This window comes from Hemicordylus capensis, chromosome 2 (genome assembly GCF_027244095.1).
Source record: "Hemicordylus capensis ecotype Gifberg chromosome 2, rHemCap1.1.pri, whole genome shotgun sequence".
NCBI classification, from domain to species: Eukaryota; Metazoa; Chordata; class Lepidosauria; order Squamata; family Cordylidae; genus Hemicordylus; species Hemicordylus capensis.
This window is the reverse complement of record NC_069658.1, coordinates 399,731,518-399,759,334: the sequence shown is the minus strand read 5'-3', so window position 1 is coordinate 399,759,334 and position 27,817 is coordinate 399,731,518. Positions and strand designations below refer to the sequence as shown.

General features: G+C 47.2%; 1 protein-coding gene across 4 annotated transcripts in view; it reads right to left on the bottom strand.

Moving 5' to 3' along the window:
- PGS1 (phosphatidylglycerophosphate synthase 1) overlaps positions 1–27,817 on the bottom strand; it is a 63,425-nt gene that overhangs the window by 17,969 nt on the left and 17,639 nt on the right. For 2 of the 4 annotated variants that reach the window (XM_053296358.1, XM_053296355.1), the window contains exons 2-3: positions 23,759–23,948; positions 12,650–12,727 (exon numbers count right to left, since the gene is read on the bottom strand). In XM_053296358.1, coding sequence (XP_053152333.1) covers positions 12,650–12,727; positions 23,759–23,764 — 84 coding nt within the window. In that variant the 5' untranslated portion in view covers positions 23,765–23,948. Of the gene's footprint in view, positions 1–12,649; positions 12,728–20,509; positions 20,594–23,758; positions 23,949–27,817 lie in introns of those variants that run through there. The other 2 variants (XM_053296357.1, XM_053296356.1) reach the window with 2 other exon arrangements.

Here is a 27,817-nt window from a genome sequence, read left to right as displayed (position 1 = left end):
ATACCAAAGAAGTACGTCTGCGGGCGATAACCGTTTTGCCTACTCCTGGGGAAGCACTCTTTGGAGCACCTGCCTCCCAAGAGCCCCCTGAGCAGAAGCATACAGATATAGTTTATAGTGCCTAATGAATGTCGACGGGTTCTTCCAGACCACCGCCTTACAGATTTCCTGAACTGGAGCGTTAGTGACAAATGCTGCAGATACTGCTGATGCCCTGGTCAAATGAGCTGTTATATTTTGTGAGGTCACACGTTCTGGACCTCATAGGAGAGTGAGATACAGGTCCTAATCCATCTTGCAATAGTCACGGAAGAAACGACCTCGCCCATGGATGCCAGGAGATTTGAAACGAACAATGCATCTGACTTGCGAAAATCAGCAGACCTGGCAATACTATTTTAAACAATGCCTAATGTTCAATTTGTGCGTTCTTGGGGATGTGTAGGATTTGGACAAAATGATGGTAAATACACATCCTGTGAGACATGGAAGGTAGACAAAACCTTTGGTTGTACGAAGGGATTTGGAATGAGACGCACGGCATCCTCCGTAAACACGCAGAAGGACTTGTGGATCGACAGAGCCCTGAGTTCCGATATTTGCCTCGCTGAAGTGATCGCAATTAGGAAGGCAAGCTTGATAGACAGAATCCTCATTGATATTGATTTAATAGGTCCGAAAGGGTGATGTTGTAATGCCCTCAACACCGTGTTCAGATTCCAGGTTGGAAAGCGGTGCACTGTTGGAGGTGAAATTAAAGTAGCGCCTCGTAAAAAACATTTCACAATAGGATGCCCCACTGAGGCCATCCCTGAGATAAGTCCAATCAAAGAGGCCGCTTGTCTCCTCAAGGTGTTCGACCTCAATCCTTTTTCTAGACCTTCTTGGAGGAATTGTAATAGGTGGTTGATGTTCGCCTGGCCTTTGATAATGTTGTGACGAAAAGAACAACGAAGAAAAGCCCTCCAGGTACATTGATACATCCTGTTTGTAGAAGATCTACGAGATGCCAAAATGGTAGTGGCGACCTTATCTGAAATGACGTGGCTGCTCAGTAACTACCGCTCAGTCTCCAGGCAGTAAGTTGAAACCAAGCTGGGTTGGGATGAAGAACTGGTCCCTGCATCAACAGGTCTGACACAATTGGGAAATACCATGGCTGGGACACACAGAGATGGACTAGCTCAACAAACCATGGACACCTCAGCCAGTACGGAGCCACCACGATTACTTCTGCCCTCAGTGTTCTGATGCGCCTCAATACTTGGGCCATAAGCGGAATTGGAGGAAACGCATAGAGTATGCCTCTTGGCCATTTCGCCGACAATGCATCCATATCGTCTGCCATTCGTCACGGAAATCTGGTTATGAATCTTGGGAGCTTTGCATTGAGAGGCGTTGCAAACAAGTCGAGAATAGGAATTTCCCACCTGCTTGTCACTTGGTCGAAGACCCGCTGGTTCAGGGCCCATTCCCCGGGCAGGAGGTCCTCCCTGTTGAGCCAATAGGCTAGGGAGTTTAAGTCCCCTTTTATGTGGTGCGCCTCCAAGGGTGCCAGATGCAGTTCCACCCAAGTCATCAGCCGGATGGACTCTCTGTAGAGGGACCTGGATCTTGTGCCCCCTTGTCTGTTCACGTGTGCCTTGGCCGTCGTGTTGTCGGTCTTTATCAATAGTACATCCCTGCCTTCCACATGCTGATGTAGACTGCTGAGCACCAAGCGAATGGCTCTCAGTTCCAGCCAATTGATTGAGTGTGTTTGTTGCTCTGACGACCAACGACCCTGGGACGAGAACTGAAGGCAGTGAGCTCCCCAGCCTCTCTTGCTGGCATCTGGCATCACTATCATTCTCAGAAACTTGAGAAATCTTTTTCCCAACCTTAGGTTCCATGGTGAGTTCCACCACAACAGAGACTCGCGAACTTGTGGGGACAACGTCATTTGGAGATTCCGCATTACTGCTATGGCCAACTGGTGAGGCAGTAGGAACCACTGTAACTCCCTGAGGTGATATCTTGCCCACGGCACTGAGTCCAGAGTTGACACCAGCAGGCCTAAAAGCCTTGCCAGGGCCAACAGTGGTACAGTTGGAGCAGAATAAGCCAGCATTACTTCTGTGATCAAGATTTGTATCCTGTCTTCTGGCAAGAAAAGGTGATCTTGTTGGGTATCTATGAGGACTCCCAAGTGTAGGATCTTGTGGGAGGGAACAAGATGACTCTTTCTCTCGTTCAATAGAAACTCGTGCTCCCCTGAGGCCACCAGCGTCACCGCCAGATTGGACTGTGCTGTGTCTTGTGAGGTTGATTGTACGAGCAAGTAATCTAAATAGGCGAATGCCCAAATGCCCTGTAACCGTAGACGAGCCATTAATGGAGACAGGACATTTGTGAATATTCTGGGGGCCGAAGGGAAGGGCCCTGTACTGATAATCGGCCCCCACATACTTGAATCTTAGTAGTGGGCGACTTTTTACGTGGACTGGAATATGAAGATCCTTCAGATCTATTGATGAGAGGAGATCTCCATGATGAAAAGCCTCTGTAATGGAGCGAAGCAACCCCATATGGAATTTGATGTGACGCACCCACTTGTTCAGAAATTTGAGGTCTAAGACCACCCTCTTTGACCCGTCCTTTTTTGGGACAGTGAACAGAATAGAATAAATGTCCCCTCCCCACCTGATCCTGAGGAACCCGTTCTACTGCTCCTATGTCCAAAAGATGTTGGATGGCGTTTTGAAGGTCTATGTGTTTGAAAATAGAGCGAGATTTGGGCGTAGGAAGAAATCTTGGGCAAGGAGAACCGTTCAGTTCCATTTTGTACCCTGATCGAATTAGGGCCAACGCCCATTTGTCTGACGTCGTCTGCTCCCAAATGTGGTAAAAACCTGCAAGGCACCCCCCAAGACTTGACCGCCCAGGTCAGAACTGTTGTTTAGGTTGTTGCTTGGGTGGATTGAATGCCTGTTGATTTCCTGAATTTCTGGGAGAATAGCATTGTCGGGACCAGGCGCCATGCTGTGACTTGAAATCTCTGTCACGACCTCTACAGAAGAGACAAAAGGAACAAAATGGCTGAAAGTTCTGAAAATTCCTTTTGAAATTTGGCTTCTCTGTCTTACGTGGGGACGTAGGCATGGTTTTCCTTTTGTCCTTTGACTCTATAAGTACATCCTTAAGAGCCATTTCACCAAACAATTTCGATCCATCATAGGTAACCACTGTGAGATTAGCCTTGGATGTAGGATCGGCTTGCTAGCTCTTCAGCTAGAGGTGGCGCCTGCCCACCACCGCGGCCGCAGAGGCTCTGGGCAAAAACCTTATAGAGTCCAGCATGGCATCAGCCACGAAGGCTTGTGCCTTTTGTAACTTTACTAGTTGTTGACAGAGGTGGACCTGGTCTGCAGGTGTCTCATCAATAAGATCATTAAGCCAAAGCAGACTGGCTCTGACTGCCATGGATGCTGCAGCTGAAGAACATGTAGCTAACAAAGAATTGTCATGCACTCGCCTCATGGCTAATTCCGCTTTCTTTTCTGAGATATCCTTCAAAGTTGCCTCCCCATCATGCGGGATCAGGGACCCCGAAACCAGTTGAACGACTGGGGCATCCGTATTTGGTGTTTTAAGAAGCTCTGACAGTTCCTGCTGATACGAATAAAAACGCGTGGCCGCCGCTGTAGGTTTCCTGTATACTGCAGGAAGTGACCACTCTTGTTTTATAATGTCAGTAAAGCAATCTGGTAAAGGTAATAAAATGTCCTTTGGCCTGGCTTTCGGAAAAACCAAGTCCCCTTTACTTGCCTGACCTGATTCCGTAACCAATTTTGACTGCAAGCCAATAGTAGTAATTACCTTAGTCATTAAGGGATTAAAATCTTCTGGAACAAACAGGCGTTGAGACACTTGTGGAAATTCCAGATCTTCTGCCCCAGAGCACTCACCTTCCTCCTTATCAGGTCCCAAGTCCTGGTCCTGATTGCGCCCAGCTAAATCTAACAGGTCACCCGCCAACTCTCCTTCCAGACCAGGGTGAGAAAGTGTCCCTTTTGTCAGCCGCATGGGCCTCACATTACTGGGGCTAGGATCTTCCGACTCTGCCCCAGAGAGTTCTGAGGAATGAATTTCCCTTCCCTTTTTGACTCCCTGTGGCTTACTAACTGAACCCTTAATAGTCTTAAGATGTTTCTTTTTGTGCTTTACTTTCTTGGGTGGTGAGGGAGGAGAGCTGGAGGACTCATCCGATGAGGATGGGGTGTGGGGGCGCTGACGCCTTTTAGACCTTTTACTTTTCTTAGGTGACTTAAGTTTGAAAACAGTTTCAACAATTGCATTTTTAATCCATGCCTGCCACTCCAGAGGCACAGACTTAGGCATGGAATCCACCGTTTGAGACATCAGTTGAGTGGAGGGGCCCACTTCCGAACTCCCCTCCCCTTGGAAAGAACTCACTCAATCGTTGGCTGCAACTTGTGCAATCGCACTTTGTGGTTTCATGGGCTTTTCATTCCAGCCGCCATTTTGAGTCTCCAGCTGCGCTGTAGCCGCCATTGCAGGTGCGCCACACAGGGCCATGATTTCTGCCTGGGATGGAGGAAGCTTTGGGACCGGTCGAGCGAGACCCGCTCTCAGACGGGCGTTGAACAAATCAAAGGCTCCCTCTGTAGTTCCCCGCTCCGCTCGTGATCTGGCTGCTGCTGTGCTCCTTGTTTCTCTGCAAGCAAGCGGGGTCTTTCCTTCACAGCCCGGAGGCAGGAAACTTGCCACCGTGCCCCTCCGTCTCTCCGGTAACCCATTCTACCCGTGTTCCAGAGCCCGAGGGTGGAAAACACACGAGGACTCCTTTCCCAGCCTTAACGGGCAGCTGTGTTGCAGCCAATAAAAGCCGTTGTAGCAGAGGTGAACCTGGCGCTCGCAAACCCCTAGGAAAGTTTGGTTTGGGCTGACCCGCAGGAACACAGATATTCTTCACCCTTCCTGCACGCTCCATATACGGGGGCGGGGGGGGAGGGTTTGCGAAAGGGAGAAGTAAAGCGAAATATTTTTTTCTTAAGAGGGAGAGATATAAATATATTCAAGAAGAGAAGGGTAGTGTAATAAGTAGAATTAAAGAGGTAGAGAATGGAGAATGCTACGGAAAGTAGAGATAAGAAAAAACCTGCCAGGAGCAACGCAGGACTGTAAGAACTGGGTGGGGTCATCCCCGTCGGGCTCTAAGGCTTTCTAATTAGCTATTTAGCATAGTCCTGCCCAGGAGCACGTGACGGGGATAACCCATCATGATGCCTTGATTGCAGCAACCGAGAACAACAGGGCTGCACTTCTCCCAGAGCAACCAAGGCAGTTTCAATCCTGAAATCAGATTTATATCCTTCCAATCAGTTTCTTCCAGGAAACTGAGAGCTGGTACAGTACCTCACCTTCCCTCAGACATTTACTCGTCTGCAAGCCATTCTCCCAACCCTGACCTAGCTGACTTAAATCAGCATAGACAAAGATTGTGAACACATGTAGTGCATCTGGCTTCTCTAAGAATCTTGTCCACATCCTCAGGTTGTACAACTTGAAAAATATCCAATGAAGACTGACAAGACTAGTGGTGAGTCCGAACCGGTTCGGCGGCCATTCTAAGGAATGGCCGAACTGCCGGACCGGTTCGGCTCTTGGTGGTCCGGGTCCGGGTGGGGGGTATGACTTTAAGGGCGGGAGGGCTTGCTTACCCCTCCCGCCTCTTCGGCCTCCTCCAGCGCCCGTATTTAACTTAAAAGCGGGGTGCTGGAAACCAGCCGCCCCCGCCGCCGCTACCGCCGCCCCCCCCGAGCAGATTAACAATTAAGGGTGCCCCTGCCGTCGCCCGCCCGCCAGCCAGCCAGCCCTCCCTCCCAGCTGCCCGCCCGCCCGAGTGTGTCCTTACCCAATGCTTGAAGTAAACGAGAGGAGCTACCGAACGGAGCTCCTCTCGTTAGCAAGGCCTCCAGAAGACTGAAGGCGCTTTGCGCGCACGCGCATGCGCGCACCACAAAGGACGCCGGAGGCCCGGTCTACCCGCCGGGAAAAGGCCGGGTAGACCGGGCCTCCGATCGCCGGAGGCCCGGTCTACCCTGCCGGGCCGGGTAGACCAGGCCTCCGGCGATCGGAGGCCCGGTCTACCCGGCCTTTTCCCGGCGGGTAGACCGGGCCTCCGGTGTCCTTTGTGGCGCGCGCATGCGCGCGCGCGCAAAGCGCCTTCAGTCTTCTGGAGTCCTTGCTAACGAGAGGAGCTCCGTTCGGTAGCTCCTCTCGTTTACTTCAAGCATTGGGTAAGGACACACTCGGGCGGGCGGGCAGCTGGGAGGGAGGGCTGGCTGGCTGGCTGGCGGGCGGGCGACGGCAGGGGCACCCTTAATTGTTAATCTTCTCGGGGGGGGCGGCGGTAGCGGCGGCGGGGGCGGCTGGCTTCCAGCACCCCGCTTTTAAGTTAAATACGGGCGCTGGAGGGGGCCGAAGAGGCGGGAGGGGTAAGCAAGCCCTCCCGCCCTAAAAGAAAGGGCCCCCCGTCGGTGCCGGTCCGGACTGGGCCGGACCGTGCACATCCCTAGACAAGACTAAGCCCCAACAACTGCTAGATCTGACTCTGGCATAGGCACAGTACTCAAGTCTGAATGGAAGAGTGTGATTTTTTTTATCTGCAAAGTGAACAGGAAATCAGTCAGAGTAGGTTTCCAAAAAATCTATCACAACCTGCTGGCCAGTTTGTAATAGGTCTGTCATCATACAGAAAAGTTCTGCTGGATGACACTGAGTAGACACCATAGTGATTGAGAAATAGGATATCTTTACTGGCATAGAACAAGTTCTACTATGAGCTTTTACCTGCACTTGGGTGGACTTGTCTCAAGTTTTCCATCATTTGAACTCTAGCCATTTGTCCGCTTGCTTCATAGCCCTCAGTTCCTCTGAAAACCAAGAAGCCAATTTGGTCCTGAAGAACAATAAAGGGCACCTAGGTACAATCATGTTGACAACCTGGGTCACCTCCAAATTCCAAAGTTCAACCAGGATGCCAACAGAACTGCCAGCCATATCAGAAGAAAAATCCCCTAGAGACATCAGGATGCTATTCAGATCCATAAGACTCTGAAGCTGCCTGAAGGCTTCTGCTGATCTAAATCTAACCAAACAGAGATCTGTCCATGACAAGGGCATCATTCCAAGCTCCTCCACCCAGAGATCACTTTCTTCCTGTCCAGAACAGAATAGTAAATGGCAGGTATGGCTTGGTCAGACATAACCTGAGACAGGCCTATATCTCAGTGATACATGCCAGATTGGTAAACAAAAGGTTAAGACAGTCACAAGAGAATACAACAGGTTGCTTACCTGTAACTTTGGTTCTTCTAGTGGTCATCTGTGCTCTTACACTGTTGGGCTTTGCACCTGTGCAAAGACCATGTTGGGAGCTTTCCAATCTTCCATCCCCTCTTAGATTTTTGGCAGGAACCCCATCCCCCATCCCCGGCTTTTAGGGATGTGCAAAAAGTTCCAATGTCAAAACATTTCACTTCAAAAAGGGCTGTTTCGAGTGCCCCGAGCTCGAAACAAAACACCCTTTAAATATAGGGGCTGTTTCGAGCTTAGATCAAAACCACTCTGTTACACTTTGAAACATTTCAAATGCCATTTTGGAGGCCTGTTTCTCCCTTACTGATTGGTTTTCTGGCACCAGCTTCTGATTGGCTTGCAATCCTATGGGGGTTTGGGGGGAAAGTTAAACATTTGTTTAAAATTGCCTGCTTGCCCATTACTTTTGTGGGTTGAGTCGTAGGTAGCACCCATCTTGTGCTGCCACCCAACCCACTTTGGAGGCCCTAGGAGCAACGCATGGGATGGGGTGTTTTGAATTTCCCTATTGTTCCCTATGGTCAAAACACTCGAGACATTTCAAGGTTTGTTCCATCGAAACAGCTGGGGCGACAGCTGTTTCAAGGAAACATTTCAGACATCTGCGTTTTGTTTTCAGCTCAAAACAAAATTCAAAATCCATTTCGTGCACATCCCTACCAGCTATGTGCACTTGCACCTCCTTCCCTCCTTCAATCCTCAAATCCACTATAGACTCCAGAGGGGAGGCTGAGCAGGCATGTAAGAGCACAGATTACCACTAGAAGAACCAAAGTCACTAGTAAGCAACTTGTCGTTCGTTGACATGGTCTCTGTGCTTTAGATTACTGGGCACATCGCAAGCTCTAGTTCTCTTACCTGGGATTTAGGTAATCAGGCAAAGAATGATTGTAGAACAGCCTTGCCGAAATTAGCATCTGGCATGCCTGCACTTCTAATGAGTAGTGTTGTATAAAGGAGTGTGGCAAAGACCATGTTGCAGCTTGGCATAGAATGTTTAGCGGGACTGACCTATCAAAGGCGGCAGACGGGGTCACAGTCTTGGTAAAACGGGTCTTAATGGTTGAAGGCAGTGGCTTCTTGGCACATGGATAGCACAGATGGATGGTTCACACCACACAGAGAGATAGCATGTGTGAAGATATCTGGTTACCTCACCAAGAGCCATCATAAGACACAAAAATTAATCTTGTCTTCCTCCATGGCTTGTGTAGTAAACATAAAAGGTCAGTGCCCTCTTAACATCCAAAGAATGTAAAAGCCATTGGATTCTGGTTTTGGGCTCTGGAAAGAACACTAGTTGGGAGTGGTGAAACGAGAACATAACTTTGGCAATGAACGCAAAACCACCTTGTCTTTATGAAATATTAAATAAGGAGCATCAGCTCCAAGGGCCTGCAGCTCACTGACCCTGTCTGCCAAGGTGATTGCTACCAAAAAGGCAATCTTGCAGGTCAGAAAATTATAGCTGACTGTCACCAAGGGCTCAAAGGGAAGTGCCATCAGACATGAGTACTAGGGAAAGCTCCCAGGCTGGTGCCATGATGGAATAGTCCAGATGAAGGTGCGGCAATTCTCTCATAAATTGCTTGACTGCTGGGTGTTGGAACCAAGAAGGTGTGTGTTTGGGGGGTACGCGCAGATATCTCTACAAGACAATGTGTCTACATTAATGCCCTTTGAATCTGCTAATGTTCAGAAACACCTCTATTTATGACTATATGATTTTGTGGCACAGGTTTTTTTAGCGAATACAATTACTTCCTGCAATGCTGGAGTGAAAGATTCTGTATCCTCCATGCCATGACGTATAGGCTACTCACATCCAGATGAAGGACCTTTCCTAAAGCTTGAGAAAGACGGTGAGTGCATAACAGTAAGTGGACATAGCAGCTTGACATTTGATACAGATGAGGAAACCACCGTCTTCGTGGCCACCACAGTGTCACAAGTCCGCACTGTCATGTTGTATCTTCAGGAGAATCCTGGGAATCAGTGGGAGGGGTGGAAAGAGGTAGAAAAACATGTCCTCCCCCAATAAAAGAGAAAATGTGTCCCCCAATGAGTCCTCTCCTGATCATGGCTCCGGCTCCTGCTCTGGATCAAAACAGGTAGCATTGTTTGTTGTGGTCCATCGTAAAAATGTTGACAATCTGTGCGCCCCCTTTCAGAAAGAATGGCCATAGAGTTGTTTGAGCCAGTTGCCATTCCTGAGAATTTGATCTGCTGAGGGCATTTGCCTTTGTGTTGGAGCAGCCTTGAATATGAACTGCTACAGAGGAGATGCGATGGACTATACACCAATGCCAGATGTCCATGGACAGATTTAAGAGGGCCCCAGAGCTCATGCCTCCCTGCCTGTTTATATAGACCTTGGCTGTAGTATTTTCTGTCTGAATGATCCCTACAGAATTTCACATGACAGGCAGGAAACCTTTAAGAGCCTTAAAGATTGCTAGCAATTCCAGGTAGTTTATATGGTGGTGAGCCTCCAAGGCATTACAGTGACCTTTGAGATGGAGACTATGTGCGCACCCCATCCTCTTTCCAACACATCCGTGGTTAAGACATGTTTGGGTGCTGGAGGGTGGAATGGATTCCCCACAGACAGGTGGTGAGTATGAGTTCATGAGCATACAGTGTGACTCACTGTCTCCGGCAGCTGTAGGAGGGTGCTTTGGCGATCTCTTTGCTTCTTTCCCCTTCGGTATTGGGTTTGGTGGCAAGGCAGGCAAATCCTTGGAAGAGGATGGTGCCTCTGATGGATGAGTCTGGGTGGTTCTTGTGTCTTTCAAGCCACAAGGAGTAGGTTCCCTAGGGTGATGGGGCATCTTTCTGTAGAATGAGAGTGTGATTGGGATTGAGAAAAAGACAACCTTCTGGATGTGGCATATGGCCATCGGTACCGATCTCCCAGTAATCTTAGTATGAAGTTCTGCAACATCCAGTCCAATCACAGCTATCTTGGTCATAGAATATGTCAGAGCAGTATAAGTCACAGTTCCTGTAATCGAACTTATTTCACAGAATCCATCTATACTCAGGGTGTCAGTACTGATCATAACTATCTGTCTTCAGAACTGTAAGCATTGTGATACTGATGGTAATCCCAACGCCCATCCCATTCTTGATGGTGATCTTCATAGACATCGGCCTTGGCACAGCAATCAGTTAGATCTGAGCATGAGTAAAGTGATTCTTGCAGTTCAAAATGAGGTTCCTTAGGTTCAAAGCTCTGATCTTTGAATAAAGAGTGATGTTCTTCAGGCTAGGAAGAAGATTCCTCAGGTTTGAAGAGTGGCCCTGCTGGTTCCTCTGGGTCGGAATGATGGTTCTATAGTGAGTGAACCATCACTCAGTGAGTGAACCATCACTCAGTGAGTGAACCATCACTCAGTGAGTGAACCATCACTCAGTGAGTGAACCATCACTCAGTGAGTGAACCATCACTCAGTGAGTGAACCATCACTCAGTGAGTGAACCAGGTCCTGTGGGACAGTGAGCTGAGGAGCCCATAACTTCAGATTTTGCCAAACCTTCTCAGTCCTCCTGTTCTAGGAGGTGTGCAGTAGACTGTACTGGCAGTGGCTGGGATGGAATCAGCTAAGGCAGCTGTTGCGCTTGCATCTGTTTTTTCTTCATTCTTGCTTTAGATGGGGCAATGGGATCCAAAGTCTGACTCCTTTTCTTAGGGAACTTCGGTAAATTCTTGCCCGCCGCCAATGCAAGGTTAGCTTCGAGATCAGAGCCCAATAGGCACAGCGGACTTTTCTTTATCTTTAAAAGTGTGGTTGTTGATTGCAGTTGGGTGAGTGTTAGGATGGACGGTTTAGTGGAGAGGCCCGATGGGACTGATGACTTTGGTACTGATGTTGAGGCAGGTTGAGCTGTAGGCTTCAGAGTTGGACAGTGAAACAAACTTGGGTTTGGGACCTCCGTTGAGTCCAAAACAACCAATATTTTGGCTGAACCTGGCACCACGACTGTAGTCTGTTCAGGACTTTCCTGCGCAGGACGTTGCATGTTGGCTAGGATAAAGGAGGTCTGTGAGGCCAGAAGAGCCTGTTCTCACAGCCAGAAGCATAGTCCGGGTGCTCTGTTTTTGCACGTTTGCTGGTTAACTTAAGGCAGTAGGGGCAGATATCTACAATATTTGCCTCCCCAAGGCAGAACAAGCAGCAGTTATGTCTGGTCAAGGGCAGCTTGGCCCCACACCTGGTGCACTTCTTGTATGTGACCTTGCTGGCCATGTACTGGTCACCGCAACCCAATCCCTTGCTCTCCCAATTCCCCACCGGAAAAAGGGAGGGTGAGTGGGAGGAGAATAAGCGGGGGTGTTAGAAATAAAAATGCATAAGATAAAGAATGAAGTATTAGAGATACCAAAACCAAATTAAGATTAGCAAAAATTAAATGTTTAAGGAGGAAAGATCTCACCAAAAAAGGGATTTTTTTAATGCTTGTAGTGTTCCCAACAAAACTGATCTTCAGGAGACGAAGAAAGACTGAAGGAGGGAAGGCAGCATAGGTACAGATAGCAGGAGGGCTATCCATTAGTTTCCATTCAAACCAAGACTGAATGGAACCTTGAAGGTTCCCTACGTGGTCTCTGCACAGGTGCAAAACCCAACAGCGTAAAGCACAGAGACCACGTCAAAGAACTGTTTAAAATAATAATAATAATAATAACAATAGATTTATATCCCGCTCTTCCTCCAAGGAGCCCAGAGCGGTGTACTACATAATTGAGTTTAGATATCATAACATGTTTATAGTAGAGACCTCACTGCAGACTACCATTAGATAGTACTTCTTCAGATTCCTCAGTTAATATAAAAGTCAAAACTTAGGAGGATATACGATTGTTCCCTTAGTTTAAAAAAGTGAAAAGAGAAGAATGTGTGTACAGATCACTTCCTGTAGCCAATATATATTGGACACAATAGAAACTAGCATCTCAGGCTGGATATCTCCTCAAGAGCAACACCAGAGGACAGAGAACAGATTCAAGTATGTTGCCAATTTAGTTCCTAGAAGAATATTTATCTTGTAGTTCTAACTTTTTACTGTTTGACCTGCCTTCATTTTTTGAGGTTGCTAAAGTTATCACAAACAACTCCTAACACAAGGACAGAAGAATAAGGATAGAGAGTCCACCAGTATGATTCAAAAGAAAGATTGGCAGTTTTCTCCAAGAACTGTGCTGAGAACACCTCTTTAACCAGTTACTTCTCTAAAACCCCTCCCTCCCAGCTCCAACACTTACTAGCTCCTGTTCCAGAGGTCCTGTTCCGAGGTACAGCGAAGCCAAAGTTACTCGTTTCTTGGCCATCTTTATCTGTTCCTGAGTAAGAGTGAGAAAAACATTCAAGCAAACTCGTCTGTCATGTGCAAGGCCACTAGTCCTCCTAAATGACACCTGATTCAGTGCCTATTTTATGAAACAAGAAGTGAGAGGAATCAAACTGATCTGAGAGTCAAGCTACTAACAGGAAAGCCTGCCCACAATTGGGTTTAGGACAGACATGGTTATATCCACAACAACAACAACAACATTTATATACCGCTTTTCAACAAAAGTTTCTGAAGTGTTATACACAGATAATTAATTAAATGGATCCCTGTCCCCCAAAGGGCTCACAATCTAAAAAGAAACATAAGATAGACACCAGAAATCTAACTATCAATCTATCACAGTCACTGGAGATACTGTGTGGGGGTGGATAGGGCCAGTTACTCTCCCTCTGTTAAATAAAGATAATCACCATGTTAAAAAGGTGCCTCTTTGCCCAGTTAGCAGGGGTTATATATGTGGATAGATATGCACATGCCCATTACCTCTTCAATCAATTAGCAGCTGTACAGGCCCAGTTAATGCTAACATTCCAGTTCCTATAACCAATATGAGGGCCTCATTTCCTCACTTGGCATGCAGAATTGGCATTTTTCCATTCTTACTAGCATTGATTGCCAACCAGATCATCCCTGCAGTGGTCAAAAGGCTTGAAATCCACTGATTTTCAAACCAACAAGAATATCCCACTTTTAAAAAATCAGGCACAATAATCTGTCTAGAAACCGTTGTTTTTTTTAAAAAATCAGTAGATTGAGGGGCTACAGTGTGAGACAAAGTTGCATGACATGGAAGAGGAAAAGTAGTATCCAGATCCAAGCAGGAAGCCAGTAATAAATACACCTTACAACACACACACAGAGCTACATATTATGCAAGTTTAACTTTGCAAGACAAAGTACTAGAACTTCCTTCAGAAAATATTAGGCTCTGTACCCAGAGGACTGGAAAGTAGTTAATGTAACTCAGATTTTCAAAAAGCGATCCAGGGGGGATTTGGGAAAAGAAACATTAGTTTTACCTGTGAAGGGTTCTTTTTCACCATAATCTGAGCCCATCCTAGAATAGTGGGTATTCCCAGCATGCCTCAGGGAATAGACAGAAAGTCATCTCAGCCAAAATTTCCTGTTTGTGGTAGGAGGAGCCTTAATTCCCTCAGTTCCAGACTGTCGGATGCTGTGGAGAGATATCTGAAGATAGAGAGAGATCTACCTAGGGACAATAGTAAGAACAGAATAAGTACGGAGTACTGTAGTAAGTACAGAGTATGGAAGCTGAATGGGAGTGGTGCCCCAGTTATTTCGGTACCCCGTTTTTCTCAGTACCCTTGCTTTTCTCTGAAGGGACCTGTTTTCTCCAGAGGGAACATGCCGCCAACAGCAGGTACATATTATCCAATGCAACGTATCATTTGCCTATAGGTAACGTACTACTACCCTTCAAAGGTTGACAACGACAACAAGCTAAAAACTATGCAAATACTGAAAGGTAAAAAACCACTACCAACTAAAAACATTAAGACTGCTCAGGTACTGTACAAAAAGCTTCTGCAGGCGGGTCCGGATGGGCCCCGATTACAGTGAAAAAGAACCCTTCACAGGTAATGTTTCTTTTCCCACCGTAATCGGAGCCCATCCCAGAAAAGTGGGGCTGAACCAGATAGTAGCCTGGGCAGAGAGTGGAAGTATGTTAGACGACCTGCTGGAGCACTGTGTGACTCAGTGCCACCTGTGCACTGTGGAAGGAGAAAATCTTGTAGTGTTTTATGAACAGTGTAATCGATGACCAGGTTGCCACCTGGCATATAGTTTGAAACCATGTCCGGGCTGTGAATGCCGCTGAAGTGGCTGTGCTTCTTGTTGAGTGGGCGGTGATGCCCCATAGTACTAGCGCCTCCATCATCCTGTAGGCCAGGAGGATGGTGTCTCTGATCCATTTTGCTACAGTGTTACAAAGTAGAGAGTCGGAAAGAGATGAAGATGGATTCCGATTTTCTGAATGGCCTTGTCGTGCACGTGTGTGTGTGTGTGTGTGTGTGTGTGTGTGTGTGTGTGTATCCTCAGTGCCCTTCTCACATCCCATGTGTGTCAGGTTCGTTCCTTGGGGTGGGTTGGTGTTGGGCAGAAGGAAGGTAGTACCACTGTCTGTGAGCGGTGGAATGATGAATTGATCTTCGGGATGAATGTGGGATCCAGGTAGAGGACGACCACCTTCTGGAATATGCATAGCTCCTTCTGTACCAATAAGGCACCAAGCTCTGATACCCTGCGTGCAGAGGTAATTACTATGAAGAAGAGGACTTTGTAAGTTAACACCTTGAGGGTCGCTTCCTTCAGTGGTTCATGGGGAGGTTGTGTGAGTGCGTTGAGGACCTCAATTAGGTTCCATGACAGAAATCTGTGGATAGGCAGAGGAGCCAGGTTGTTTGCGCCCTTTAAGAAGCATGTGATGCGAGGCTGGAGGAATGAAGAGCTCTGGGTCCAGGATGAGATCCAGGATGGAGGCCAGAGCAGAGGTCTGAGTAGTGTGCTTGGTCATAGGCCCTGATCGAGACCAGACTGTACCAGGCTAGTACTTCTGGAACACATGCCGTTGTAGGCCGCAGGATTTTTCTTCTGGTCCAATGCAAGAATGCCATCCAGGTGGTTTGGTAGACTCTGTTGGTGGATGGCCTTCTAGAAGCCGGGATTGTGGCCTGTACCTTGTGGTCGTAATCCTGGTTAGCTAATGATTCCCGCTCAATTTCCAGACACTGAGTCGGATCAGTCCGAGTTGGAGTGGAGGACTTGTCCCTGTCATAACAGGTTTGGACGTCTGGGAAGGCCATGGTGGACACATGGGGGGAGGGAGGGAGAGAGAGAGAGAGATCAGATCAGCGAACCATGGTTGGCAAGCCCATGGGGGGGGGGCTATCAGGATGAGAGTGCCCCACTCCTGGTGCATCTTTTAAATTACTCTGTTGATTATTGCTGTCAGAGGGAAGGTGTACAGGAGACCCTTCGGCCACTGGGCTGAGAGGGCATCCATGCCTTCCGTTTGAGAGTGGTAAAACCAGGACACGAATCTGGGCAATTTTATGTTCGCGTACATGACGAAGAGGTCCACCAACAGGGCTCCCAGAACCTTGGTCATGGAGTCGAAGACTTCTAGATTCAAGGACCATTTCACAGGGTCAGCCCCTCTGCCAACTGAGCCAGTCTGCTCTGTGGTTGGAGCTGCCACTCAGGTGCTTGCTATCATGGATAGTAGGTTCCTTTCTGCCCCAATGAAGAATCTGGCGAATTCTGTCATAGGAGCCTTTGATCTTGTTCCACCTTGGTTGTTTATGTGGGACTTGCCAGTTACATTGTCCGTCCGGATGACAACATGGCAGTGTTTGATGTGCGGGAGGAAGTGTATCAGTGCTAGGCAGATCGCTCTGAGCTCTAGCAGGTTGATTGACTTTCTCTGCTCTCTTGGGTGCCATCTTCCCTGTACATAATGGTGGAGAAGGTGGGCTCCCCAGCCCTCCAGACTGGTGTCTGTAGTAATTGTGACCCTGGGTGGAGGGGTGAGGGGTAATCCCCTGGTGAGTGCTGGGGACCTCCACCAAAGTAAGGATACCAACAGTGTCAGTAGGATTGATTGATTGACTGAATTTATATACTGCCTAGTATAAAAATCTCTACGCGATGTACAGAATTAAAATATAAAAACATAACACATTTAAAAGTCATAAAAAGATAAAATCATAATAGATACACACATTAATAACACATTAACATTTTAAAAATTGAGCCTCAGTTGAAGGCCTGGGGAAACAAGTACATCTTCAAGGTCTTCCTAAAAGCAAACAGAGAAGGCGATGATCTTATTTCAGCAGGGAGCACGTTCCAAAGCCCTGGGGCAGCCACAGAAAAGGCCCAGTCCTGAGTCACCGCCAAATCAGTTTGCAGCAACTGTAACCGGACTTCTCCAGATGATCTTAATAGGCGACAGGATTCACAACAGAGAAGGTGCTTGGACCTAAGCCACTAAGGGCTTTATAGGTAATTACTAGCACTTTGTATTTCATTCGGAAGCATAGGTAGCCGGTGCAGTTCTTTTAGAATTAGTGTTATATGGTCCCTTCGGGTAAACCCAGAGACCAGCCTGGCTGCTGCATTCTGTACCAATTGTAGTTTCTGAACTACGTACAAAGGCAACCCCATGTAGAGTGCATTACAGTAGTCATACCTAAAGGTTACCAGCATATGTACCACCGTTTTAAGGTCACTAGTCTTCAAGCTGATAAAAAGCACTCCTGACCACAGCCTCAACCAGGTAGAATTTGGGATCCAGGAGCACTCCCAGATTACAAACCTGATCTTTTAGGGGTATCACTAGTGACATCTGGGTGCACATCATGAGCTGATCCTGGTAGGGTAGGAGGAACCACTGCAGGGTGCGAAGTGCCATCTGGTCCAAGGGGTACACTCTATGCATGCTACCATGGCACCCAGGAGTGTGGCCAGCAGCATGAGCTGGGCTGAGACGCCTTCCAGGACTGTTTAGGTCAGGGAGACTGTCTTCACTCTCCTGTATGGGGAGAGGTATATCTCCCCTCTGATCATGTCGAATATGGCCCCTAGGTGTAGTAGTTGCTGAGTAGGTATGAGGTGGCTCTTCTGCCAATTTACTACAAATCCATGTGATTCGAGGAATTCTAGTGTCCGTTGAACATCCCACCAGGCAGGGATAAGGACTGGATCAGAAGATCGTCTAGATACAGCTGGATGCAAATTGCTCATGAGCACACGTGCGCGATTAGTGCTATCATGATCTTTGTGAACACCCTTGGGGCTGAAGATAGGACAAATGGCATTGCCCAGTACTGGTAGTGATGATGTTGAACGCAAATCTGAGGAAACTGTGGTGATTTGGGTGGATTGGGATGTGTAGCCTCTGACAGGTCTTGGGATGTGTAGCCTCTGACAGGTCTTGGGATGTGTAGCCTCTGACAGGTCTACCAAGGCTAGGAACTCCCTGTCCTTCACTGCCTCCTTGATGGTCTTGAGAGATTCAATCCTGAATGAGCATTTCTGGATGAAGCAGTTGAGAGCCTTCAAGTCCAGTACTGCTTGCCATGATCCATCCTTTTGGGGGACCAAAAATAGCACAGAATACACGCCCTGCCACGTCTGTCCAAGGTACCGACTCAAATTCCCCAATCAGGAGATGGTGTTGGATCGCTTGTGACATGTGCTTTCATTTGTCTGGTTTCCTGGGAACAGGCATAGTGATGAAACGGTTTGGAGGTAGCGAGGAAAATTCTAAGGATGGGCCCTCCGAAACTGTCTTGAGTACCCATCGGTTGGAAGTGGCCTCTGACCAGGCTTCCGTGAAGAGGAGAAGCCAACCCCCAACCGGTGGGGTGTCATTGTTTTCAGTGTTGGAAGGAGGATGCCTGGAATTGCTTGTTGAACTGCTGACAGCCTGTGCCCCTGGGCGTTGGTGCCACTGCAAGCGTTCTGAAGCTCTGGTGTTGTAACTCCTGTAGTCACGAAAAGGGCTGCTGGAGTAGTTTGGTTGTCTAAAGAATGGCGAAAGGAAGACACACACCCCCAACTGTCTCCAGGGTTCATTCCTGGGAGTTGGCATGGCCTTTTTATCTCTCATCTCAACAAGGATGTAGTTCAGTGACTCTCTGAACAATTTCACTCCCTTAAATGGTGAGGAAGCCAGGTTCAACTTGGATTTAGAGTCTACCTTCCAATGCTTGAGCCACAGGCAGCACCTGACTACTACTGACGAGACCATGGCTCTGGATGTGTGCTGGATGCAGTCCAGACTAGAGTCGACCATGAAGGCCACTGCCTTGGCCATCTTATTCATGCCCTGGTGAAGCTTGGCATTATCGGGGGGTACTAACTGTGCCAGTTCCTCTGCCCAGAGAATGGATGCTCTGGCAAAAATGGAGTTTGCCACCGTGACTTTGATGACTGTAGCCGAGATCTCATGGGTCTTACAGAGGAGAGACTCAGGTTTCTTTTCCTCCGGTACCTTCAGTTGTTCCTCTCCCTCCTTGTTGACTATTGTCCCCAACACCAGTTGGGCAATTGGTGCATCCACCACTGGGTGAGGGTGGGGGGCAAAAGGGAGGAGATCTCTTGTGCTAGTGAATATAACTTGTTGCGGAAGGGGGAAGCCACCTTGTGGGTGAAGGGTGCACTCCACTCTGCTGTCATAGTTGAATGGAAGAGCTGAGGGAAGGAAACTATTGGGGTGGCTGAGGAAATGGATGGAAACACCTCTTGAACTAGGCCCTGGCTGGTGGTTGGGGTCTCCAGTGAGGCCACCGCATTGATAATGTGCCTGGCCTTAGCCATCAGGAGAGGACCTCAAGTCTGTGGATTGGAACAGGCAGCTGGACCCAGGCACCTGACTAGGTGCCTCCTCCTTGGTTATTTCCCCTTCCTCTAGGTCGGAGGGTAAGTGGTGTGACTGGTTGGGTCTGGAGGGAACAGGAGGGGATTGGGTTGGGGCAGGGAGAGTGACTGGAACGGCGGATGGTGGCTGTAGGGTCTGAATATCCCTAGGGGGGTTCCGCTTGGAGGGTGGATCCCTGAGGAGAAGGAATGGTAACATCTTCTCTTTCAGTCCTGTGGATGCAACGGGACAAAGCAACCCCTCTCTCCCACCAGAATGGCCCTCTGAGCAGGGCTGGAGTGAGGAGAGGAAGAGGATGCCCTTCTAGTGCGGTCCCCAGGCATAGGCAGGAGTATGTTGGCTCCCAGGGGTAGGGAGGGCAGTAGAGCCTTAAACTCTCTTGCGATAAACTCCTTCAGCCATGTGGCTGTGTCCTCCGATATTGGAGGCTCCTCCACTCTTGACCTGTTGCCAGAGGTATTCGCATGAGATGCTGTATAATCTGTCTGTTGCCACTCTCCCCCTAAGGGTTCCTCTGCTGCCGGTTGGTTGACCTGCACTTCTGACTCCTTGCCCTCTAAGATGTTTGAAAATGCAGGCACTAAAATGGTGCCCGTCACCTCACTCCGTGTTGCACCTTGGTGTGCGAGCAGGCATGGGGAGGGGATCCACCACAGCTGCCTTTGTTGGCAGACCGCTTGAAGGAGGATTTGCTCGCTCAGCCATGCAACAGGCGGTTTTTCCCTCTTTCTCAGGCTTTTGGCAGCGAGAGGCTGCTCCAAGCCATGGGCAGCGTGCTTCATATTCTTTTGGGCTTTTTTAGAGCTGCCCTGTGTCTGCATCCCTTAGGGATATCTGCTGCTGTCTCCCACTCCAAACTGGCGACGGTTGGGGAGCACTTGCTTCCTCTCTGGTCCTGGTTCCTGCCATCGTGGGATCCCTCTGACAGGGCCATAAGGGCTTCCGCTGTCTACGCTAATTCCATGGGGGGTGGGGGGACAGGAGGAGTTCAAGGTGATTGAGAGGCAGGGAAGGCAGGACAGAGCTAGGCAGAGCAGAACAGAGATCGATAAGAGAAGCTTGGGTCAGGGAAAAACACTCTTAGCTGCTATCCTGAGGCAGACAGGAAAGGAACTGAGGGAATTGGGGCTCCTTTTACCACAAACAGGAAATTTTGGCTGAGATAACTTCCTGTCTACTTCCTGAGGCATGCTGGGAATACTCACATTCTAGGATGGGCTCTGATTACGGTGGAAAACGTAACTTCTGTGCCAGATAAATTGATGGAAACCATACTTAAGGACAAAACTGTTACATATAGATAAACAGGCCTTGCTAAAGGAGAACCAGTATGATTTCTGCAAGGGCAAGTCTTGCCTCACTAACCTTCTGGAGTTCTTTGAGAGTGTCAACAAGCATGTGGATAAAGGTGATCCAGTTGATATAGTATAACTGACTTCCAAAAAGCATTCATTCATTCATTCATTCATAGACCGTCCCATCCAAAGGCTTTGGGCTGTGCACAGCAAGTGACAATTCCTCACCAAAAACTCTTGAGTAAATTTAGCAGACATGGGATAAAGTTCATGTGTGGATTGGTAGCTGGTTGAAGGACAGAAAACAGAGGATAGGAATAAATGGGCAGGTTTCACAATGGAGGGAAGTAAGTAGTAGGGTCCTTCAGGGATCGGTACTGGGACCAATGCTCTAATTTGTTCATAAATTATCTAAAAGTCAGGGTAGCAGTGAAGCAGCCAAACGTGCAGATGAGGACAGTAAAATCCAAAACAGATTGTGAGGAACTCCAAAAGGACCTCTCCAAACTGGATGAGTGGGAGACAAAATGGCAAATGCAGTTCAATGTAAGCAAGTGTAAACTGATGGATACTAGTGCAAAAAAAACCCAACTTCACATGTGCACTGTTGGGGTTTGAGCTGTCAGTGACTAACCAGGAGAGAGATCTTGGGGTTATGGTGGACAGCTCGTTGAAAGTGTCCAGTGTGTGGCAGCTGTTAAAAAGGCCAATTCCATGCTAGGGATCATTAGGAAGAGGATTGAAAATAAAAGTGCTAATATTATAATGCCCCTATACAAATCTATGGTGCGGCCATATTTGGAGTATTGCGTACCATTCTGGTCACCGTATCTTAAGGAGGACATTGCAGAACTGGAGAAGGTGCACAAGAGGGCAACCAAATGACCAGGGGCCTGGAGCACCTTCCTTATGAGGCAAGGCTACAGCATCTGGCGCTTTTTAGTTTGGAAAAGAGGCAACTACGGGGAGACATGATAGAGATGTATAAAATTATGCATGGAGTAGAGAGAGCGGACACAAAGAAATTTTTCTCCCTTTCTCACAACACTAGAACCAGGGGTCATCTGATGATACTGATGGCCAGGAAACTTAGTACCAATAAGAGGAAGTACTTTTTCACACAGCACATAATTAATCTATGGAATTCTCTGCCATGGGATGTGCTGATGGCTACTAGCTTGGACAAATTCATGGAGGACAGGTCTATCAATGGCTACTAGTTGGTGGCTATAGGCTACTTCCAGCCTCAGAGGCACAATGCCTCTCAATACCAATTGCAGGGGAGCAACAGCAAGAGAGAGTAGGGATGTGCTCAAATCATTCCAGCACCTCTTTCGAGAGGCAACAAAACGATTCAGCCTCCTGCAGCCAAAATGTTTCGGTGCCAGATAAGGGGTACCTTTAAAAGGAGGCAGGCAGGTTGTAGCTTCTCCTCCATTAAGCTGCCACTGCATCGCAGCACTGTCATTCTTTAAATCTAACTTGAAAACAGCAGCTATGCTGCTGCCCCCTTTAAACTGACATACCATGCGTACGGGATGCTTCTCCCAGCAGCCATTTGCATGCCGATGCCACACAAGTGTTGCTGGGAGCAGCACTTTAAAGGGGACAGAAGCACAACTGCTGCTTTCAAGTTTGATTTAAAGATTGTCAGCACTGCAATGTGGCGGGGGTGCCTCAATGGACGAGCAGCCTCCGTTTACTGCCAGCCTGCCTCCTTTTAAAAGTACCCCTCCCCACCACCTGGGATATGCACAAAGTATTTTGTGCACATCCCTAAGGAACAGGGATCACCTCTTGCCTGTGGGTTTCTCAGAGGCATCTGGTGTGCCACTGTGGGAAACAGGATGCTGGACTGATAGGCCTTGGGCCTAATCCAGCAGAGCTGTTCTTATGACTTCCCCAATACCATTTTTCTCCAAATGTCAGAAACTCAGCTTTATCTGTCAACAAGTCTATTCTCTTTGCAACAAGCCGAGTATGCAAAATTATTCACGCGTGAAGCTGCCTCATACAAGCCAGACCACACATTTATCAGGCCAGTATTGTCTTCTATGACAGGTAACTATCCTCCAAGGTTTAAAGAAAGGTTTTTTCCTAGCTCTGCTACCTGAATTTTTAACTGGAGATACCAGGAATAGAACCCAAGGCATTACTTACATCGCCTCCCTCATATGAGTAATAGCCTTCTCTTTCTCATCATATCCAGAGAAAAAATGGGGTATATCACTGGGCAAAAACTTTTTTCCTTCTGACATTATTTCTGATTTTGGAAACCAAAAATCATGAGATAAAGGCCATAGTGATCCATTCATTAAGGAATGGTAAGATCATCGTGATCCATAAGGTTGAAGTGCTGTTTTAGAACTCTACAGTGGCCCTCTCCACCCCCAGCATTGTACCTCCAGTGACTGTTGCTGGTGTCTATCTTGTGTTTCTTTTAGATTGTGAGCCCTCTGGGGAAAAGGATCCATCTTATTTATGTATTATTTCTCTGTGTAAACCACCCTGAGCCATTTTTGGAAGGGTGATATAGAAACTGAATTATTATTATTATTTCTTGTTTACACAGTCAGACAGGTGTTATTGACTGGTTTGTTTTATCCAGACATCAAGTCCTTCCCAAGGACCTGGGATGGCTGAATTTTATCATCAATACTGTTGGTTATTATAGATATTGTCGCAAAATACAGGCTGTTCCCAGTAAAGTTGCTTTTTGTAATTGGCTGATAGTGATTTCTGTGGCCCCTATGGTGTTGAGGTGCTCTTCAAGGTCTTTTGGAACTGCACCCAGGGCGCCAATGACCACTGGGATTATTTTGGTCTTTTTCTGCCACAGCCTTTCAATTTCAATTTGTAGATCTTTGTATTTGGTGATTTTTTCTATTTCTTTTTCTTCTATTCTGCTATCCCCTGGTATTGCTATGTCGATTATTTTGACTTGTTTTTCTTTCTTCTCGACTACAGTGATATCTGGTGTATTGTGTGGCAGATGTTTGTCTGTAGTCGGAAGTCCCATAATATTTTTACATCTTCATTTTCTTCAACTTTTTCAATTTTATGGTCCCACCAATTTTTGGCTACAGGTAGCTTGTATTTTTTGCAGATGTTCCAGTGTATCATCCCTGCTACTTTGTCATATTATTATTATTATTATTATTATTAATACAGTAATGACACTAAACTTTTCTGAAATTCTGGGTGACCATTTTCAAATGTGATGCGATAAAAGTGGTGCCAGACACCTCCCAAAGAAGATAACATTTTGAGATCTACAACCTCATGCCACCCTCAATGTCATACAAGCTGGAGGTATCACCTTCATAAGCTCGTAGAATTCTGTCGGGGATGAAAGCACCTTGACGTGAGAGCTGGCAATTCCAAACTCAGGGACCAAGTTCTTTATCCACTGAAACCTATGGAATCCCTCAGGACAGAGGCAACAAGGTGGGGCTGTTAGCTGAGGAACAGTAGGAGACAGCAGTGGAGCCAATAACAGCCACGATGACCTAAGAGAAGAAAAAGTTGGGTAAACTGTGTGCATTGTACAGTACTCGCCTTCTCTCAAAATGCTTCCAGGTGTGTGACCAAGAAAGCAAATCAAGCCTGCTGCCATTACACATCTACCTTTCACCTCCATGACTCACAGCTGTGTCACTTCTGCCAGGAGAAGGAACGTCATAGCAGACAAATAAGGACAGGCAGGCCTGACTTGTATTTCAATGACCTTCCTGGAAGGCTAAAGTGGAGAGGCTCCTTGAAAAGTAGCAAATCTGATCCATGTTGTGGAACAAAAACAGAAAGCACTTTAAGGAAACATATGCTAGCATAAATAAAAATAATAAACCGCTCTGAGCCATTTTTGGAAGGGTGGTATAGAAACTGAATTATTATTATTACTATTATTATTACTATTATTATATATTTAAAGTGACAGTTTTTCATATCACTGCAAGCTTCAGTTCTTGAAAGATCATGTTGGTGGGCTTCCCTTAATTAGTAGTATCTACTGTATCCCAGTTTGATACATAAGAACCAATAAATACATACTATAAATATAATGGTTCACATTGACCCAGAAACGTTTCCTTTCTTTGGTCACTATTCCCAAAAGACCTCATGTAAGACAACCACATCATTGGTTGAAACAGATCCATTATTAGATAATCATTATACACACTACATCACAACAAGCAGCAAATATTTGAAGGGGGGGGGGGGACGATGTGTGCCAGCACTAATTTCTAGGCCTCTAGCATTTTTGCAGTTTTAGCGAACAATTACATTTTTAAGAAGGATACAGAAGCACAAAAAAGCGCAGGTGGGCGGTGGGGAGAACAAGTTCAGCTGGAAGGAAATCATTTCAGCCAAAGCTACTGTTATATTTACATAATGGTACTTAAGCAAGGCATTTCCTCACAGATGCCATCCCCTCAGAAGCTCAACCAGCTGCTTGTAAGCTAGCCGATCCCACACTGTTTCATGGCTGTGACGTGCCCCAACATATACCACTACAAAATGCTCTCAGGAATGACCTTTACCAGAATGTATGAGGAACTCTTGGTTATGAGGAACTCTTGGTCCAAAGCTCAGCATGACCACAGATTCCAGGAAGATGATTTCGTGATAAAATGTTGAATTTTCACAAGGTTTACATACATCCTTGCACAAAACCCAGACAGTTTGCCACTGCATTTCCCAGAAAGCCCACTGGTTTGTCACCACCTATTCATCGCAATGGAGATCTGACTCAGTGTTTGTAAGAATTCCTAACGATTTTGTTATTCAATGGTTCGTGAGGACTAGGCATTGCTGTGGCAATACTGAGTTACAGTAATTTGAAGGGAAATTTTCCATTCTATTTAAAGGAAGGACTTTAGAGTTCTCTTTAAAGAAGAACTTTAAGTAATAGGGAACATAGGAAGCTGCCATATACTGAGTCAGACCATTGGTATATCTAGCTCAGTATTGTCTTCACAGACTGGCAGTGGCTTCTCTAAAGTTGCATGCAGGAATCTCTCTCAGCCCTATCTTGGAGATGCTAGGGAGGGAACGTGAAACCTTCTGCTTTTCCCAGAGCGGCTCCATCCCCTGAGGGGAATCCCTTACAGTACTCACACTGGTACTATCTTTGAACAGTCAACTAAAAACCAGCCAAGTGGAAAGCTAACAAAACAGTATTAGCCCAGCCTATATGGTAACTACCTGCATTCAGTAAGTGCAAAGAGCACATGGACCTTTTTTTAAATGTCCAACAAGACTTCATTTAAACATGCCAATATGCCAACTTCCTAGCATATATAAAGTGATGTACACTGGGGCAAAAAATCTCAGTTTCACATATTGTTTCAAAGAGTTATCTGTGACTGACCAAGAGAGGGACCTTGGGGTTGTGGTGAACAGCTCACTGAAAATGTCAACTCATTGCACAACAGCTGAGAAAAAGGCAAATTCCATGCTAGGGATTCATTAGGAAGGGAACTGAAAACAAAACTGCTACTATTACAATGCCCTTATACAAAACTATAGTACAGCCACATTTAGAATACTATGTACAGTTTTGATTACCATCTCTCTAAAATGATATTGTAGAACTGGAAAAAGTGTAGAAGAGAAAGAAACATTGGTAGACTTACCGTGAAGGGTTCTTTTTCAGGTATGGGGAGGGCATCCATCATCAGATGGGGTTGTCAGTCACTGCATGCTCCAAGACAGGGCCAATGAGATTTGAGCACTCTCAGTACTCCCTCTGTCGAGCCCCAATATACCCAGTTCTGGTCTGGTGGAGCGATGGATATATACTTGACTAGGTCTCAGCTCAGCCCAGCTCAGAAAGGAAGGAACATATATATATCAAAACAGCAAAGGCGAAAAAGGAATTCAGTGAAGAATCAAAATTCAAGAACAGTGATAGGTGAAACTATGCACCCTAGGAGTTGTTCCGCCACCCACAAGAAGACACCTTCCCTGGCATCCGAGGGTGGGCCGGATGCCCTCTCCATACCTGAAAAAGAACCCTTCACGGTAAGTCTACCAATGTTTCTTTTTCCAAGTATGGGGAGGGCATCCGTCATCAGATGGGACATATCCAAGCTAATGTCCCGGGTGGGTAGCGGATGCCGACCATGTGACTAGAGGACCTTTTGTAGAACCGTGCGGCCCAAGGGTGCTTGCGGTTCATAAAATGACGGGATTTTATAGTGTTTGACAAAGGGCGATGTGGAAGACCATGTTGCCGCTTTGCAGATGTCTTCCACGGGTACCCGTGCCGAGAAGGCAGCAGAGGCGGACGCGCTCCTAGTGGAATGTGCCGTTACGCCCTGCGGTACCTTCAATTGAGACATCTCATACGCCACGGAAATGGTTGCCCTCAACCAGCGCGCCAAGGTATCCTTAGAGGCCTTGGTACCTAATTTAGACGGTAAGAAGGAGACGAATAGCGAGTCTGACTTTCGAAAGGCCTTAGTCCGGCTAAGATATATGCGAAGTGCTCTTCGAACATCTAGAGTGTGCCAGACACGCTCCTTTGGATGCTTTGGTTTGGGGCAAAAGGAGGGCAAAACTAACTCTTGAGCCCTATGGAAAACCGAGTTCACTTTGGGCAAAAACGTAGGATCCAATTTTAGCACGACGGCTTCCTTTTGAAAAATGCAGAGTTCATCACGAACTGATAACGCTGCCAGCTCCAAAACTCGCCTGGCCGAGGTAAATGCGACGAGAAAGAGGACTTTAAAGGACAGCAAGCGTAAGGAGGTCTCTCGCAAGGGCTCAAAAGGCTCTCGCGTCAGGGCTTTGAGAACCTCATCTAAATTCCAGGATGGAAATCTAGGAATTGGAGGCGGATTAAGGTTTGCCGCACCTTTTAAGAAGCGCTGGACATCAGGATGCAGATATCGAGAGTGTTTGTCCGAAACATCTAAAATGGAGGAAAGCGCCGAAGTTTGGCGTCTCAGGGTACTCGTAGATAGACCCTTTTCCAACCCAGCTTGTAGAAATCTAAGGACCGTAGGCACCCCTGCCCGTAGTGGATCAAAGCCATTAATCTTAGCCCATGAACAAAAGGTTGCCCATGTCATCTGATATATTCTTCGCGTGGACTGGCATCTCGCCGCCAAGACAGTTTGTTGAACCGCTACGGGGTAGCCCTTATGCTCTAGCGCCGTGCGCTCAACCTCCATGCGTGCAGGCACAACCATTCTGGATCCGGGTGTAGAAATGGCCCCTGACTCAGCAAATTGGGTCTCATGGGCAGGGCCAATGGTTCCTGTAATGAGAGGTCCAGCAGGTCTGAGAACCAAGGACGCCTCGGCCAGAATGGTGCCACCAGGATAACTTCTGCTTCCTCGGCCACCACTTTCCTGATGACCATCCTCAGAAT